Raw genomic sequence first — 17,103 nt, 5'->3', positions numbered from 1 at the left:
TATTTATCTTTACTTCACACTCTCATATCTCTTAGTTGTAATTTCTTGTAATATGTGCGCTCTAAGCTATCAATTTCACTCTTGCAACTCTCATTGAACGAAGCACAACAGCCAAACACACGATTAAACCAGTTAAAAAATATGAAAACATAAACTGTTAATGCAAATCAAACTTCTCAAAAATTAAGAGGGGGTTATTGGTTCTATGATTTTAATGGATTTGGAAATCCAGACAAAATCATGTGTTATTCAATCATTGAATTTAAAATACTTATCAAAATGATGTGTTATTGGTTCCATGATTTACAAATACTTGTTAAAATCCCATGTTATTCATTCAATGATTTGTTTTTGGATTTCAAAATCCACATTATGTTTTAAATGGATTTGAATGGATTTGAAAGTGTAAAATAGAAGAATTCAAATCCAAGGATAAAACATGTTATTTCAAAATCCATGTATTTTGTTTTCTAGAATTTACAATTCCATATGGATTTATAAATTACTTCTCCAATAACACCCCCTAAGACATATATAATGTCCATATAAACCTTGCTTTAGGCCCAAATTACTTGTATATACCTAGCTAGGGTTTCCAACACCCCCAAAAGAGATTTAGAGGAGGCACATCATATCCGCAGAAGAACGGTAGTATGGGAGGAGTAAATCGCCGCCGTAGGAAGACTGAGAGAAAGACAAAGTTCGTGGGGTCTTTTGCTTCCATCTTACGCCGATATAAGGACGCCGGTTTGAATCAGGCCTGGATGGATTCTTGCGATCAGGACTGGCTTCAGTCTATGCTGAACAGGGTGATTGGCTTCTTTCTTTGCAAATGGGAATTGAAAATCTATTTAATTTAATTTAATTTTTTAATTATTGATTGATTTGTTTATTAACTAGAACATTTTTATATAATTTATAACAGCCAGAGCCGAAGTTGACTGTTATTTGTTATCCTAGAAAGAAAAAGACTACCACTGCCATGGCTCCGTCGACATCAACGTCGTATACATTCATTTTCTTTTTTATCATCTCTCTAATGTGTTTGCATAGATGATAGCTTTTATTGTCGATGGTAATGGTTAGTGCTGCTCTTATATATGCAGGTTGGCCTCTCAGCAGTCGCTGGAAGCTTGTTCTACCCGTATGGAAACACTTGACTTGAAGGAGGGATCTGATCAGTATCATACCACTCGTGGCTCTGATATATTTGATACTCAGCAGGTTATATTGTTTTCCTTTCTTTTCATTTATAAGCCTTTGCAATTCGAAAAAGATTTGTCGTCATCTTTAGTCTCTTACATTATCATTTAACAGGAGAAGTTATCGTCTGATATTGCTACCACCTCAACCTCCATGCCTCAGTCCCCATCGTCATAAGATAAAGGGTGTCCATTTATTTCTCTCTAATGTGTGTATATATATACTCCCTCCGTTTCAAAATATAAGATGTTTTGAGTAAAGCACGTAGATTAAGAAATAATCACTTTAAAAAAGTTTAACCAATTACAAACAAAACTGCATAATAGAAAGTATTAAACTAATCTAAAAGTTACATAGAAACTTGAAAACATCCTATATTATGAAACAACAAAAGTTCTCTAAACATCCTATATTATGAAACGGAGGGAGTATTAATTAGTTTGGATTTAGCTATTTGGATGGATGGTGATGGTCGATTGTTTCTTGCTCATATAGGTTGGATTGTTTCCGCTCTCTCTCTTTCTCTTTTTATCCCCTGGACAACGTTCTCCAATTGTTTTGTAACACTATATATGCTTTTTTATATATGACTTGTCTTTTTTTATTCAAGTTATATGTTTGATTTTGAGAAATCTTTGTCATGATGATTTGTCCAATGTGTTTAGCTGGTCAAAGAATTGGTCATCTCCATATATAATAACTTTTGCAAGTTGCTACGTTGAGACTAATCAACAACACAAGGAGTTTTCTTAGCAGAGAATCCTCCAATAAGAAGTGTTAGATATGTAGCTCAAAGCTAGTGTAATAAGAGTTGCAGAAAAGACATAATATAATTCAGACTCTGTTGTTTGCACAAGTAACTCTCGCTTAATAAACAAAATATATCAGTAAGTAGAGTTACGTACTAAGGCTACAATACATAACAAAGTGATGAATCTTAGGATATAAAGACTACATATAGAGACGAGGGAAGAAGCATCAAGGACATGGATCTAAAGGATGGCGCTCGTTTGATCTTGGGCGCGAGATTGTATCCTATTTCAGATCGCGGATCTTTTGAGTACATCAACACCTGTGAGTCTGTGACGGATCAGGTCTCCTCCACCACCTCTGCCTTTGATTATGTGTTTTACCTTTTTAGCTTTAGAAGACAAAGAACTAAAGTGTCTGCACTAATGTCTTCGGTTTAACCCCTCTGTTTCTACTTTCTAATGATATTAAACATGCATGAATTAAAAGATTATGATCTCCCAAAGTCCACACGGCCTTAAGGGACTTATAAATTTGTCATCTATTTGTGGTCTAATTCTAAACAAAGCTCATCGTCTTGTTCGAAACCAAAGATATTGCCCTATAAAACAATTCATCTAACGAAGGTAAGCAAGCACATTAACACTATAATCAGGCAACACAAACGCAAATGTTTTCATATACGAATGTGAGCCAAACAAAAATGAAAAAAAAAAAAAAAATAATAATGTCAGAAGTGGGATTTGAACCCACGCCCTCTTACGAAGACCAGAACTTGAGTCTGGCGCCTTAGACCACTCGGCCATCCTGACCATGTGTTAGTGTTTAGCACTATACCACTATAATTACAAATCAATGAGTAAATGGAAATCTTGAATTTGCTTATCAAGCATTTCGAATGTCATTAATTAGTTCAAGATCGCTGGAATTTTTATGATATATTTTGGGGGTTACACTAGCAGAGATACCATACATTTGTTATGGCTTCTATTGCTCTGTTTTTTTCGTTGGGAAAGAAACAGAACATTACTGATTGAACAGTTTCCTACAGCCTAAACAGAGCTATTGTTGCCAAACCAATAAAAAACAACTAAACAAAAAGCCGAAAGTTACATTTGTTTTTGTAAGCTTAACCCCAAAAAAAAAACATCAATCACGCAATTACGTCCTTCGATGTCGTCTCACTTCCTCCCCATTTCTTCATACGTTCCATCGTCTCCTCCACCTGTTGATCATAGTTTATTTATTTATGTTTTGAATTCAATCGATCTCAATTCTCAAGCACCAAATCAGATCTCCATGAACAAAAACAAAAAAAGTGTATGGTTTTGTATATTCCGTTTCTTACCTCTTTATTCCAGTTTGTCTTATAGAGAACGATCAACAGTAACAACGTTTGAAGCGCTGTCCCGGCTATCATTCCAGACCAAAGTCCCTGAAAACAATTATAGTATAAGCTTTACGATGAACTGCCTTAACTCATTTCAGTGGATTTATAAAAACATGCCATTCTCTTACCATCACTCCAAAGTTTGCTTTGTAACCAAGAAGATACCCGAAGGGAAGGCCGAAAATGTAGTAACAACCCAAGTTGATATAAGCCACTAAGCCTTGCCAACCAGCTCCAATAGCCACACCTAATCAGATGAACAAACCAGGACTGTTATAAATCTGATGATCAGACCTCCACTTTTGTTTAGATATGGAAATGATCAGTTTGTACCAGAAATAACCGGCTGCACGCTGTTGAGAACCATGGTTATACCAAGAAGGTAAGCTAGCTTAGACACTGCGCGTTGAATTACTTTGCTGCTTGTGAAGATGATGGCGAAATGGTCTCTGGCTATGATGATAGCCACCATAAAGATAAGACCGATGAGGAGAGACTCTATGACCGTGACATAGACAGAGTATTTAGCTGCTCGTGGACGGCCTAATCCAAGCTCATTGGAAACGCGGACACTAATAGTACACAAGTAGTACGTAGACACATGAGTTTATAAGTTGAATAGTCAGCTAATGAACAACAGGAACACAAAAAAAAACGTTGAGATACCTTATAGCAGCGTTTATTCCAATGAACAACATGGCCTCCAAGCCGTTGACATTCATGCTGAAAATGTAAAATCCAAAGAGTGAAAACGTTAAAGAGTCAGATACAAGTATTACAAGCTTATTTAGGGGTAAATGCTACTACTGGAAGCTTACCATATAGAAAGGGAATCAACAGCGATAACAGCATTGTCAAGGTGGCCAGTAAGGACGATGATACTCATCATATACCAGATTTCAAGACAGAGCATAACAGCGGATGCAATGGAGAGCCTAACGAAAGCCCAAATATCTTTAAAAGCCAACCAAGACAAACCAGTCCAGCCTTCATTACACCAACCAATCACATAAACAATTTGGGCGATTGCTGTTCCCCAGTTTGTAACATTAAACGCCAAAGCAGCACCATTTGTTCCCCAACCAAACACGATAATAAACAGCCAGAGCATACCAACGTGTAGGACAAGAGCCGCAAACCCAATCCAAGCGATAACGACAACTTTGCTCTGCGCTTGAAGGAACTTAGAGGTTGGGAAAGTGAAGGCTAGTGAGAAGAGTTGTGGGATGGTTAAAATGGTGAATTTTCCAGCTGGAACTGCAATCTCTTCGGCTTGACCGAGTAGTCTCAGAGCAGGGGTGGCGAAAATGTAAAGAGGAAGGAGGCAGATACATGAAACAAATAAGATAATCCAAGATCTCTGCATATAAACTCCTAACATATTGACTTGACCAGCTCCATATGCTTGGCCACACAGTGTTTCAAGTGCACTTCCCATACCAAGCTGCAAGTGTTTCAAAAACCAAAACTAAACTTAGTTCATCTGAACACTCTTAACACTAACCCCAAAGCTCATTTCACAATTGCATGTATAACTACAACATATGCCATAGATTTAGTTTTCACGTATGTTCCAACACGAAACCAAAAACGTATTAATTAGTACTGAGGGAGGAAAAGGGTTACCAAGAAACCGAAGGAGAAGGAGCCGATGACGGAGAGAGAGATAGAGACGGCGGAGAGCTCAACCTCACCGATGTGACCAACAAAGATGTTAGTGACAGAGCTAACGCCGTACTGGCAGATGATGTTGAACCCAACGGGAGCAGCTATGAGCCACATCTTAGCTGACTCCGTATACAGAACTCGCTTCACATCGGTCCAGCTTCTCGCCGGAGCGTAATCCTCCTCTGGTTGGCCACTATCCGTAAGCAACGGCGTCGTCGGATCCATCTCCTCCACACGCTACTCACTTCTCTCTCTAGCTACCTCTCAGAGTCAAGGTTAGTTGCCGACTTATTTGTTGGTTTATATAACAAACCGTTGAATCATGAATCATACACTTTTTAATTTCTCTTAAAGAATAAAAATAAAAAATATCTCGTGAAGGTAAATGATATCTAAAATATCCTCGTGGATGCTAATAATTATCAATTAAAAAAAAATCCTTAAATGTTATAGACGATGATTGTCCACCATGCAAATAAATCACAAGTATGCCTCAGTTTTTATAAAAATGAATGGAATTTAATGTATTGGTCTTGTTTATGTCATGTAGATTAATTATTTAGTAACGTAACGCACTTTTTATTCTAGAATTTTAATGAAATTTAATTGTCATTTATTGGTTATGGATGTCTATTTTGTTTGAGAGGTAATGTTTGTTACTTTTTTTCGTTTTGTCGGAGGAGTAGAGTGGAGGTAGGTGAAGCTAACCAGTGGTTCATGGGGCACCACGTTGACATGTCTAACATATCATAAAAATGATTCGAAGCATCCAGATCCAACTGAACTTAAAAGAGAGAAACTCTTACGGACATGATGGCGTCGTGCCTCTCTTAAACGCCTTCCCTTCAAAAAAAAAAAAAATGCTTTCCCTTTTCCATCAAAAGATACGGAAGTGTTTGGTAGAGCCAAAATCACATGAGAATTGTTATCACTTTGTCATTGTGGGATCCCATACTTTTTTATATATATAATTACTTACATGCATGTTTTCACTGTACCAAATTACATGTGCAACAAAAGGTGCATACAACTTGTATAATGTATTTTTATAAAATATCATAATCACTAGTGGGATACTAATAGTATTTTGGTCAAACTACTTAGTTTTGTCACTTGGTTATAAGTTATGACTGATAATATACGCTATTGGCTCATTTAACTCTCATTTTTGACAATCTAACCCTTCAACTATAACTAATATATTTGATTTATTAAATAGAAAGGAGGTACAAACTACCGACCACTATTGGGGAGAAAAAAATAATTCCGGAAAGATAAGATGCAAACTTTCTCATAATCAACAGAAAAAGATAAGGCACTGCAGTCAAGAAAGACGATACATATGAATCATGATCCTAGTGATGACACCGATTGTGTCTAGTACGTGGTCAAGAAACACAAATTTCCCAAGTAAGGTGGAAGCCAATAAAATAAATATATATACGTAAGTCAGGAAAATTACTTAATCTAACTAAGTTGGGATAAAAATGGAATTTAGGTACCAAAAGGGGAAGTTGTCGTTTCCAAAAAGTAGGTGATTTACTTCCGTTTACTGATATAACAAGGCTTCTAGAAGCCACAATAAAAGAATTGAGTTAGGTAAGGTTACGTATGTAAAAATGAATATTGTATATAGGTAGAAGAGTCGGAGAGGAGATCTGTATCTGTATGATTGCGTTTAGACGGAAACTAGCTAAAATGGTCCACTGTCCAGCTGCTTTATTTGTTTGGTTTTGTCTTCCGTCGTTTTGTATTTATTTCCTCTGCTTCACAATTTAAAAACCTTTGTCATCGACCCAAACAGATGATGATGACATTTTCCATTGACTTTTTCTTTTTATTTGTGCGTCAAAGAATTGAAGAGAAAGATCTTCGGCATGTCATGAACTAAGCCCAGTCAGTTTACTAAAAACGGCCGTGCCATATTGACTTTTGTGTCATAGGATACACTTGTGATGATACCGTTGACGAAAACAAAACATTATGATCATGAATATTTTTTGGGTAACCAAATAAATTTAGAACCCAAGCAATATCATAGTTTTCATGCCGCTGGCTAGAACAAATAGATTGGTCCCATCAGAATTTTTTGCGGGTCTCACATCAAATCACTGATATCTAAAGTCGCTAGATGTCACCTTCAAATATTAAAACAATAGTACTATGTGGTGGAATGAGAAAATATCGACGAGGTTTTATTCTAGCCAGTTGTGTTGTTACGCCCACAACCGAATCACTATCACATTTAGCCACTCCATCACTTTACAGTTCAAAATGTAAAACAACAACAGAAGAAATAATTTTAGCTTATTGGGCTTGTATAGTTACTTCTTCAGGATTTTCTTGAAAGTATGAATGCCCAAAATGTTACATACATGGGCCGAGATGTTCAATGGGCTAAGATCAGTTTATTCGAACTTGGCAAGTTCATAGGAGAAGAAGTTCCACACTACTGAGGGATATATAGAGTCCCTGTCTTCTGAACTAGCCCTTGTCACTATTGAGGAGGAAAGAAACTTGAATATAAAGCTAGTGGTATACATTTGGCCGTCCTTGCATGACCCGAGTTTCGGGTTTTGATATAGGAAGAAAAGAAGATTCATTCTCGAATTTTAATGTGGATAACTTATGGTTTCTATAAAGGTATTCCCCCACAAGAATGTTCCGTACTTGAAACTTTAGAGCTTCATCGTTTTAGGGACCGGTTAATTATTATGGAACTATAAAATATATATACAAGATGGAATCAAAAGTTAACATAGCGTCTTAAGTTTGTAACTAGAATAATGAGTTTTATAATAAAATGCTTGAGTTGGGAGCTTTAGTATATATGGTCTCTTTCCTGGTGATGTGATTAAGAATTTATACCCCACTTAAGAAACAAAAACTGGAATTGCTCAATTAGTGAAAAGGAATCTTCTTCACTCTTGGGTTGCCGTGGAACAAACGTTAATAATATTAAGCCCATTTTAAGAGCCAAACAAAATATCATCCAGTGAGTATTTTGACTCTATCACATCTCTGTCTTCTCTTCACCAAGTCAATTTCCCTTTTACCCTACTGTGTTCTTGATAAATTTGATAGTATCAAATAGTTTACATAAATTTGAAACATGCACATTGAGAGATTTTACACGTCATATGAGAAAAACTTTATTTAAATGAGATTCAAAACCTACTCTATATCAAGCATCTTTCAAATCTCATCTCATGGATGTCTATTTTAGCACCCAAAAATGACAATCTCCTCACACACCGTATTAGTTTATAGTTGTCTAACCAGTTTAATTTTTTTTCCCCCAAGTCGTGTTATAATATTAATTTTCTTCATTTAATCTTGGGGATGGTTTGGAGGCTATAATATATTTCGCATACGTACGTAAAGCATAAGGGCCAAAAAGGTGAGATAAGATAAGAAAAAGAGTTGGAAGAGGAAACAGCTAGAGAAAGTACAAAGAAGAAGATCGAGATCAGACTCCCAAAAGAAAGAAGGAATTATTGTCCACTCTCTCTCTCACTCTAATAAATTTCCACGAAAGTCGAAAGCCATTTGTCTCTCTGTTTTTGACCAATTGACTTTTCTATATAGCAGCCAAAAAAAAATCGAGTATTCCAGAATTTTACCATAATCTTTTTTCATATATCAAAAAAAAAGAATAGAATATTTATTTCCATATTTGCAAATAGGAATTTTACCCTAGAAAATAAAAGGTTTTGATCGGCCAAAAAGAAAAAAGAAATAATAATAAAAAAGGCCCAAGGAAGGACCATTGAGAAAATGGCAAAAAGCCGTAAATAATCATTAGAATGGAGGGTATTGTCGGTTTATTGAAGATGATAAATACGTGGCGATAGGGCACGAGGGCTCTGCGCTGTTCATCCATCCCACATCCCATTGAGAGAAGAAAAAAAATAAAATTAATATTATTAGTATAATCGTTGTGCTCTGTGTGAAGAAGAAGAAGAAGAAGAAGACGAAGAAGGGAGACCTAGCTTAGCCGCCTCTCTCTCTATATTATATCTCAAGAGGAGATTCTTCACTGCTTTGTATTTTAATCTCCGGATTCTCACCAGTTTCCAAATCATCTCTTTTGATTCGCGATCTTTCTTCCTGTGGAGTTTTGATTCGAGGACTCGAGGGCACTTGTTTGTTAATTTATATATATATATATATATATATATATATATATATATATATATATATATATATATAAATCGAGGAAGGAAGAAGTTGTCAAGGATTAAGATTTGTGTGTCTGTTGGAAATCGAAATCATCTGGAGGAGTGTTTTGATCTGATCTGATCTGATCTGATCTGATATCTATGGTGGTTTTGGTGATTTGATTTATAAAAGTTTTTGGTCGACAGGTATATGAAAACCCTAGCTCCTTTGATTTCTTCTTCTATTATGGTTTTTGATTCATGTGTTCCACGATGAGAGAGAGATCTTTTGTTAATGTCGGCTACTGCGAGATCTTGCTTCCTTTTTTCACTGATTACTGCTGGGATTACTCAAGAGGATCGACGGATCGCTAAGTTTTATGGCTCAATCGATCATTAGTCGGGAAACTCTTATATTGGTTCTGAGCTAGTGGACTCTCAAATCTGACATCTTTTCTACCTTCTAGATTTAGGAGTGTCCCTAAAAGACCTGATTTTTCCGATCGAAGATGTCTTGGCTGATGGAGATTTGTGGATCGTCCCTTTGTTTTTTTCTCTGCTGTTTTCGATCTTAGTAGAAGATTTCATGGCTTGTGTTGTTTTTATGGCTTGCTTATGGACATTATTACTTTCAGGTGACGATTACACCGCACTTAAAAGATTTATGAACCTACGTGGATGGGACTGCACTAAAAGTATGACAAGCATTGGCAGTGTTGAGGTTAAAGCTACCATTGATACTGGTCTTCCTTGGAAAGTGGTGGCCAAAGGTAGTAGGAGTTCCACTAGGCGTACTAAGAAACAAGTTTCACGAGCTGCAGCTCCAGATATTCAGACAGAAAACAAAAGTTCCGCTGGTACAGCAGCAGAAGGGGATTCAGAATCGGAAAAGGTTATCCTCAGTTTCTTGTCCCGTTTTGATCTCTCTATCTTCCCTGATTCGTATGGGATGTTTTTGGTTTTGTTTTTTCTAATGCTTGTTTCTTTCGATTATGGCAGCTTGGCGTTTCTGTTCTAGGCCAGCATTTCGCAGAAAGAGTAGAACATGTTCCAATTAAGAAACGGAGGTTTATGGTTCCCCCTCCGTCACCTTTGAAAAAGTCCTCTGCTCGTGGCGAAGGCTCACAACATCGTGCAGAGATCAACCATGCTCTGCCTGTTTCTAGGTTGAACCCTAATCTTATGGGACGGAAAACAGAAGAAATCTCCGATGATAAGCCCGATTGCAGCAGCAGTCATGACTTTTCTGGTATTAAGATACTTGCAGAAGTTGCTTGCAGTAGTGGTATGAGTAGTGATATTGCGTCCCTAGTAGACGGTCAGCCTGTTGAACCTGTTCAGCAGCAAGATGGTTTGACCTTATCTGCTAATGTGGAAGGTAATGATTCATCATCTGGCACTGTTGATGTCTCTCGGAAAGATACTACGATTGAATCCAGTGACAAAGTTGGGGAAGGCAAGAGCGAAATCATAGTGCCTCAAAAAGTTCCGATTGATACTTTGTGTAATGCTTCGGCTGCTGATCAGAGTGAAGAGCATCATATTATAGTAGCATCTAGTGGTATGATAGAGGCTCAGAACATCAGCATTGCTATTTCAAATGAATCCTCAACAGAAAGGCCAAAAGAAACTATGGAAGCAGGTGATAGCGGAAATTTAGCACCCAAGAGTGAAACTGCCACTGTGTCAGAGAATTTATCTGATGATGAGCGCACTGGAAAGGGTAAGAGCACTGAATGCCTTACAGATGATAGATTACACTGGGATTTAAATCTTCCAACAGATGCGTGGGGTCAACCTTGTGATGTAGTTGATAAAGTAACCCGAAGATATTCTGATGGAGAAGTCACTGAATCTGTTACAGAGAATGGACATGTGGATGGTAGTAAGGACTACGCGGCAGGCCTGATTGCATCAGATGTGCACATGAATTCTCCATCACCGTCTGGGGCAAAGGCTGAAGCCTCTACTCGAAATGGGAAGGAATGCCAATCTGGTTATGATTCCCAGTTTGAGGATGGAGAGTTGAGGGAACCTTACCCTTGGGAAGAAAACGAGGGTGATAGTGGAGATGTTGAACAAGTGGATTATGGCTCTGAGCCAGAGAATGAGCGATTCTACTCTTTGGCTGAAAGTAATGAGAATAAGCTAGAGGACGTTGAGAAGGGAATCTTGCCAGAGACAAAATGTGTAGCTGTCAAGTGTGATTCTGGCAATGTGCGTGAAGGAAGTAGTGATGTAGAGAAGCATGTAGTGGTTTGCATGAATGATACTCATTCTAAAGGATCTTCTCCGTCAAGGAGCTTCGGGTCAAAACCATACAAAGAGTTACCCTCACATGAAAGTATCCAAAGGAGAAGGCAAGTTACTTCTGCTGAACCTGTTTTCTCATTACATTCTTTAATGGTAACTGAGTATTGGTTCTTTTGCTAATTAAAGTGGTTTCCCTGTTTCAGGCCTTATAATTACGAAGAGTCAAATGAGAGGGACGTTGGTCCAAATAAATTTGGGAGAGACAGATCAGGGATGCCTATGCGAAGCAGAAGTCCTGGGAGAGGACAATTTGGTGGCTGGAATACCAAGCGTCGCTTTTCCCCACCTAATTACAAAGGTGGTCAATACGGTTTTGGACGTCCGCGTCATAAAACTGAGGATGACCGAGCTTTTATGAATGGCTTTGATCAGCCAGGGCCAGGTCCAGGTCCAGGCCCACATGGCTATGTACGTAGGCAGTTCTCAAATGGAGGATACCGGGGTCGGTTCAGAAGGTTCCCAGATGGTGGCGGGAATCGGGATTTTAGAGGCGTAGATCGTCCCTTCCCTCCGGGCGATGCTAATGACTATCCAAGTCGCATGCACAACAACCGGATGAACAATAGGAGAGACAGAAGCAACTCCCCTCCTGTCTTTAGGAGAATGCATGATCCCCAATCACGGTCCAGGTCCAGAAGCCGTTCCCCAGGCTCATGGAACGGGCGGAACAGATCTCCTCCTGGGTTCAGGGGCGATGATAACAGGATGGAGAGAGTGAGGATGCCGTTTCAGAAACGGTTTCCGGTTGATCAAGAGATGGGATTCATGTCGCCGCCAAGAAACCAGCGAAACTCGAGGTTTTTCGATAGCAGAAACAATGATGGTGGTGGGGAGAATCATCACAACAACTTGAGAGGAAGAAAATCACCGCCAGGAAGGAGTTTTAGACCAGAGCAGAGATTTGACAATATTAGAAGGGTGAATTCGGAAAACAATCACTTCAGACCATTTATGCGCCATAATAATAACAATAGAAGGTTTGTTGATGGTGGGGGAAGTCGAGGAGGTGGGTGTAAATATGAGGGAGCGGAGGAGGAGAAGAATGGGAACAGGTATGAGATGGTGCACCGGCCTCCTCATCCGCCTCGGCGATTGGAGGCAATGGAAGATGACGGTGATAACATCCGACGGTTCAGATTAAATGCAGAACAACAACAACAACAACACTCTGTTGTTTCAATCAACAATGACAACAATGGAGCGTCATAACACAATAAGATATAACAGTTTTTGGGTTTTGGTAGATTCTCTTTTTCATCTTTTGGTGTTTGGGGCAAACCAGAGTTTTAGGGATGCAGAAGATGCCTGGTGATTATGGTGGTTTTCTTCTGGGGTTAGGGCTTAGAGTTTTCCCCAAGAGGGCTTCTAGATTTTGTTGCTGTGTTTGTTCACTGCTCTCTTTCTTTTCCTTTCTTGGAAAGTAGTTTTTGTAGAAGAAAAAAAATGAAATCTTTCTGCAATTTTTTATGTTTTTTTCGGCCAAAGCTTGGATGCTCAGGCCTTTATCTTCCAAAATAAATGATCACGTGTTGTTTGAGACGACGTATACGATGTTTTTATTGGGACCATGACGCATACTTAACTGGAGTTCCATGTCCAAAACTGTACAAAGATCATGAAACGAACACACTTACCAAAATACAAGATGAGCTAATATGTCATAGGTTTTTGGATTTAAGAATCAAACAAATGTGTAGAGTTTTGATACCAGAAACTGGTGGACTGCGCCAAGCAAATATTTTTTATCGAGCAGATCAATCAAAATCGATACTTTTTCAGGTGTATATCATAGACTCAGAAATTGCTACTGAATGCCCTTTCTTCAGCAATTGTATTCTCTAGAAGACTAGAATGTTAGTAAAAGGACAGACTCACAATTTAGTTTCTGTCCGAGTATTATGTACACCATGTGGACTGAGTATATTCATAGAGTGTAAACGTACACAAATATCCATTTCAAACAAGAGCATGGTTGTAGTCATGGTAATGGAATGTCTTGTAGATGAACTGTGATAGCCACTTCGAAGTCGCAAAACTTAAAACAGCCGCCACAAGCACCGCAATTCTTGCCACATTTGACAATGCGGTTTGCTTCATCACGGCCATAACTCCGATCATCGCAACAGATGCGATTTGTAAGATCACCTCTAGCGCATTGAGATATTTGTGAGCTTTCTTGCAGCTGCTGCAGTTCTGAACATGCGACCAATACCTGAAAAAAATCATATAGGCAGAAGAAACACACAACTTTTATTGTTAGGATGTTTAGAACTAGTAAGTCATCAAAACTCACAAGGGAGATAAAGTAACCTGTCGAAGAGCTGTTCTCTAGGAGGCGTAGGAGGAAGAAGAGATGGATCATACTTTCCTCTCCAATCGACGTGAGCATTGCTATACTTGTTAAACCATCTCCTGAATGTAACCACATTGGCGTCTGATTTCGTTGGGATAAAGCAAACTTTTTGCCAGTTTTTAGGGCCCCTCTCCAGTATCTTCCGCTCCTGCACACATACGTTACAAAATACAAATCAGCACAGTTCAATGATCACTCTCTACTAAAAACAGTGTGTGTTTGGAATTACCTCAACATGAAGGAGATGCAAATCTGAGTCTAGAATTGTGTTTTGACCAATGTGGAACATCCATCTAGGTACAATCTTATCAATAAATACACCAAAATTCCTCGGGAACGTCCATATCAGCCTACTGCGACCTGGGCTGACCGGAATACATATAAAGATCAAAGACAGTCTACGCTTTGACGATGCTGCCTGGATACAGAACCATACAGTTTGGTAAATAAAAACATGTGATTCTAAACAAGAAAAGCCAGATCATTTGCCGTAAAATCTATGACCTTATCAGATGCAGCTGGTGCAGGATACTCATTTTCCTGCTCTGGTAAAGGGTCTGAGGAAGAGCGATACACACATGGTGCAATAAAATTAGAATACCCCCATTCTTGTTTTGAAAAGAACCCTTTGCTGTCTTGTTTCTTAACGTTAATTTCGAGTGGTCTTCCCCCTTCTCTGTCATTCTTCACTGCAAAATACTCTGAAAGGTTGGTACATGGATCTAAAACATAATCAGATATACACTGTTCGAAAATGCAACTAATTATTTGCCTTTTGGGGTTGGAAGTCGCATCAGTCCATAATGTGCATAGGGAACATGAGCCGGATCCATGAGGTTTTCCACCAACACATCGTACCTGAAAGATCACACAAACTTTCTTCTTATTGAAATGATGTGAAAAAAGCCAATAATTGTAGCCGAGACAGAGAATGAAGAAGCAAACACGTATTTACCCATAAGGAATATCACGATTACCCATCAACTTAGTGAATGATGGGTCTTCTAACTCTGGGATGTAAGGAGGCTTATTGGTTTCAGCAATGTTTTTAAACTTTGGATCACTGTTTGGCCAAAACCAAATGATATCATGCTGCACAATACTTGGATAAACAGCTACACAAGCTTGCTTGAAAGTGTGGACCTGATTTTTGCAATACCAAAACAATCTCATCATTGATCCAATCCAACCAAAAGACTTTGACTTTATATAAACCAATCCTAACAAAATCAAGTAAAATGAGATAAGAGCTAATGTGTATACCGGAGGTCCATCAAGAGGAGCTTGAGGAATGAGTTTACAGTCACCGGATCCATTAAAACACCATCCATGGTAAACACACTGCAACCTCCCGGATTGATCAATCCTTCCATCAGACAAAGGAGCAAGACGATGAGGACAAGCATCATCCATCACTTTCCATAGCTTCTCGTTCCTATCCCACCAAACCACCAAATCAATCCCCATTACTTTCTTCCCGTGTGGAACCTTCTTGTCAAGATCGCAAATTGGCATCACCGGGTACCAATTAGCGTACCAGTCGAACTTATCCGACCCGGATTCGAACCCGGTGTCAGATTCCGGCGGCGAATTCGTTGGTGTAGCGGTTGATGATGATGATGTTGGTGGTGATGATACTGAGGTTGTAAACCGGCTTGGTTTGCTGCGGATGGTAAGGGAATTAGGAAGAATGGGTAGTTTTGGATTGGAGAAGGAGCATCTGAATCGAGGTTTGGTTCTGAGGATTCGGGACGATGGAACAGCGCATGGAGCAAGAGCAGCTTCCATGGCGTGTGTGGTGACAACGCGAGAGATGAAAAATGAAAAAGTCGTCTTCTTATTAATACGACTTTGTAGTTGATAAAATTATTATATAATTCCAATCCCAACGGTTCAGATATCTTTTTATTAGGCGTCATCCAACGGTTCATATTAATAGCGGGAAGATAGTACTAAAAATGAAGTAATGAAGATCATGATGATTTAATACCATCACAGCACATTCTTGATAATATTAAAATATGTATGTTGATGTATCATTTGTTGGAAATACTCTTTTCATATGTAAATGACTATTTGTATATTTGTATATTTATAGTGAAATGTTAAGATAAAATCACTTTTTCGTTTCCTAAAATTGTAAAATTTATACTATAAAGTATAAACCCATTAGCCATTTATATTTGATCCATGTAATTTTTGCTTTTGAGTCCAACATAATATATAATATATATAAGTAATAGGAAAACAAAAATGATAGGATAATCGAACTGGACATAATGATTTTGATTAATCAAACTTCCAACTTTAGCTAGCGTATAGTTAAAAGAGTTCTATTAGTTTGTTTTATACAAAATGAAATTATTGGATTATGTAGTAAATTAGAAATTTATTTTTTTAGTAAAATTCACAAGTCTATGCGATGTAGTGGCAAGTCAAGATATTAAGTTTTTTTTTGTTTGTATAATCCAAAAATGTATATCCCTTTATATATATTTGAATATGCTATAATTTGAATTTGCAAAAAACGATTATGAAATTTGAGTTTCATAATTTCATACGAGATTTTAATCAATTCATCATCTTTATATATAAAAAGGTAGTTGATTATTATTTTCTTGGATTTGTGATTTACTTTAGTCATTTTGTGTTATTTAACTTATTTTTTAGATGTTCATTAAAAGTGTATTCTTTGTCAAGGTTCAAAATTCAAATTAAGTCTCACATTGATTTTATAGCCAAAATTGAAACAATATTGTTGTTAGTGGATATGAAATCTTTCGTAATCTATCAATATTACCTTTTAAGTGCAGCAGGATCCTGACATGTGTGCTAGATTGAATATACAACTATATTGTTTCTATAATTTTTTTAGTTTGTATAATCCAAAAAAGTATACTCCCCTTTTTCATTATTATATATTTTCAATCTCTAAATATGCATTCAATCTTACAGTTTTAGCCAAATAAATATATGTTTTTTGGATATGTTATAATTTGATATTTCAAAAACAAACTAAACATACTTGAAAATGGATATATAGTAAAAACATGTTATTATGTTGCTCATGGTAATAATAATAATAGGTCATGATTAACATATAGGCCAGTTGAACAAATTATTTTAATATATTATTTTTTGTAAATATTCAAAAAGGAAATCTATATTGAAAAGGGTGACCTATAAAAGAAATAAGTTCAAAATGTAAAAAAAGTGAACTAGAAAAGAATCAGCATAGTTTATATATATTTTATACAAAACCAATA

General features: G+C 37.5%; 4 protein-coding genes and 1 non-coding gene across 8 annotated transcripts; 2 read left to right on the top strand and 3 right to left on the bottom strand.

The window, feature by feature from the left end:
* The first annotated feature begins 595 nt into the window (after positions 1-595).
* LOC104730861 (uncharacterized) lies at positions 596-1,812 on the top strand. Of its 3 annotated transcripts, none has more exons than XM_087479874.1 (5): positions 596-809; positions 926-1,002; positions 1,107-1,224; positions 1,318-1,388; positions 1,699-1,812. In XM_087479874.1, exons 1-4 carry the CDS (start codon positions 654-656, stop codon positions 1,378-1,380), a joined length of 414 nt encoding a protein of 137 aa, XP_087336000.1. In that variant the 5' UTR covers positions 596-653; the 3' UTR covers positions 1,381-1,388; positions 1,699-1,812. The 3 variants fall into 3 exon arrangements, with proteins under 3 accessions (XP_087336000.1, XP_010448399.1, XP_087335999.1); XM_010450097.3 differs by having other exon boundaries at positions 926-1,005; XM_087479873.1 differs by lacking the exon at positions 1,699-1,812 and having other exon boundaries at positions 1,318-1,682.
* An 869-nt stretch (positions 1,813-2,681) lies between these two features.
* TRNAL-CAA (transfer RNA leucine (anticodon CAA)) lies at positions 2,682-2,765 on the bottom strand. The gene has a single exon. It is a non-coding gene; the product is annotated as a tRNA-Leu (tRNA).
* Positions 2,766-2,861: 96 nt separating this feature from the next.
* LOC104730860 (protein DETOXIFICATION 35) lies at positions 2,862-5,949 on the bottom strand. Its single transcript, XM_010450095.3, has 7 exons — positions 4,970-5,949; positions 4,162-4,787; positions 4,010-4,066; positions 3,677-3,915; positions 3,472-3,590; positions 3,302-3,388; positions 2,862-3,178 (listed from the first exon to the last, which is right to left on the bottom strand). The coding sequence occupies exons 1-7, from the start codon at positions 5,234-5,236 to the stop codon at positions 3,107-3,109; spliced, it is 1,467 nt and encodes a 488-aa protein (XP_010448397.1). The 5' UTR covers positions 5,237-5,949; the 3' UTR covers positions 2,862-3,106.
* Positions 5,950-8,878: 2,929 nt separating this feature from the next.
* LOC104730859 (uncharacterized) lies at positions 8,879-13,026 on the top strand. The gene is made up of 4 exons (XM_087478850.1): positions 8,879-9,378; positions 9,807-10,063; positions 10,171-11,531; positions 11,628-13,026. The coding sequence occupies exons 2-4, from the start codon at positions 9,836-9,838 to the stop codon at positions 12,691-12,693; spliced, it is 2,655 nt and encodes an 884-aa protein (XP_087334976.1). The 5' UTR covers positions 8,879-9,378; positions 9,807-9,835; the 3' UTR covers positions 12,694-13,026.
* A 259-nt stretch (positions 13,027-13,285) lies between these two features.
* On the bottom strand, positions 13,286-15,707 carry LOC104730858 (protochlorophyllide-dependent translocon component 52, chloroplastic). 2 transcript variants are annotated; one of them, XM_010450093.3, is made up of 7 exons: positions 15,101-15,707; positions 14,793-14,980; positions 14,610-14,695; positions 14,342-14,526; positions 14,067-14,255; positions 13,795-13,985; positions 13,286-13,696 (listed from the first exon to the last, which is right to left on the bottom strand). In XM_010450093.3, exons 1-7 carry the CDS (start codon positions 15,623-15,625, stop codon positions 13,441-13,443), a joined length of 1,620 nt encoding a protein of 539 aa, XP_010448395.2. In that variant the 5' UTR covers positions 15,626-15,707; the 3' UTR covers positions 13,286-13,440. The 2 variants fall into 2 exon arrangements, with proteins under 2 accessions (XP_010448395.2, XP_087334977.1); XM_087478851.1 differs by having other exon boundaries at positions 13,286-13,674; positions 13,791-13,985; positions 15,101-15,683.
* Between the last annotated feature and the right edge of the window lie 1,396 nt (positions 15,708-17,103).

The sequence above is a fragment of the Camelina sativa genome, chromosome 12, assembly GCF_030686135.1.
Source record: "Camelina sativa cultivar CO46 ecotype springtype chromosome 12, ASM3068613v1".
NCBI classification, from domain to species: Eukaryota; Viridiplantae; Streptophyta; class Magnoliopsida; order Brassicales; family Brassicaceae; genus Camelina; species Camelina sativa.
The sequence above is the reverse complement of the archived record's forward strand: the minus strand, read 5'-3'. Positions and strand labels throughout refer to the sequence as shown.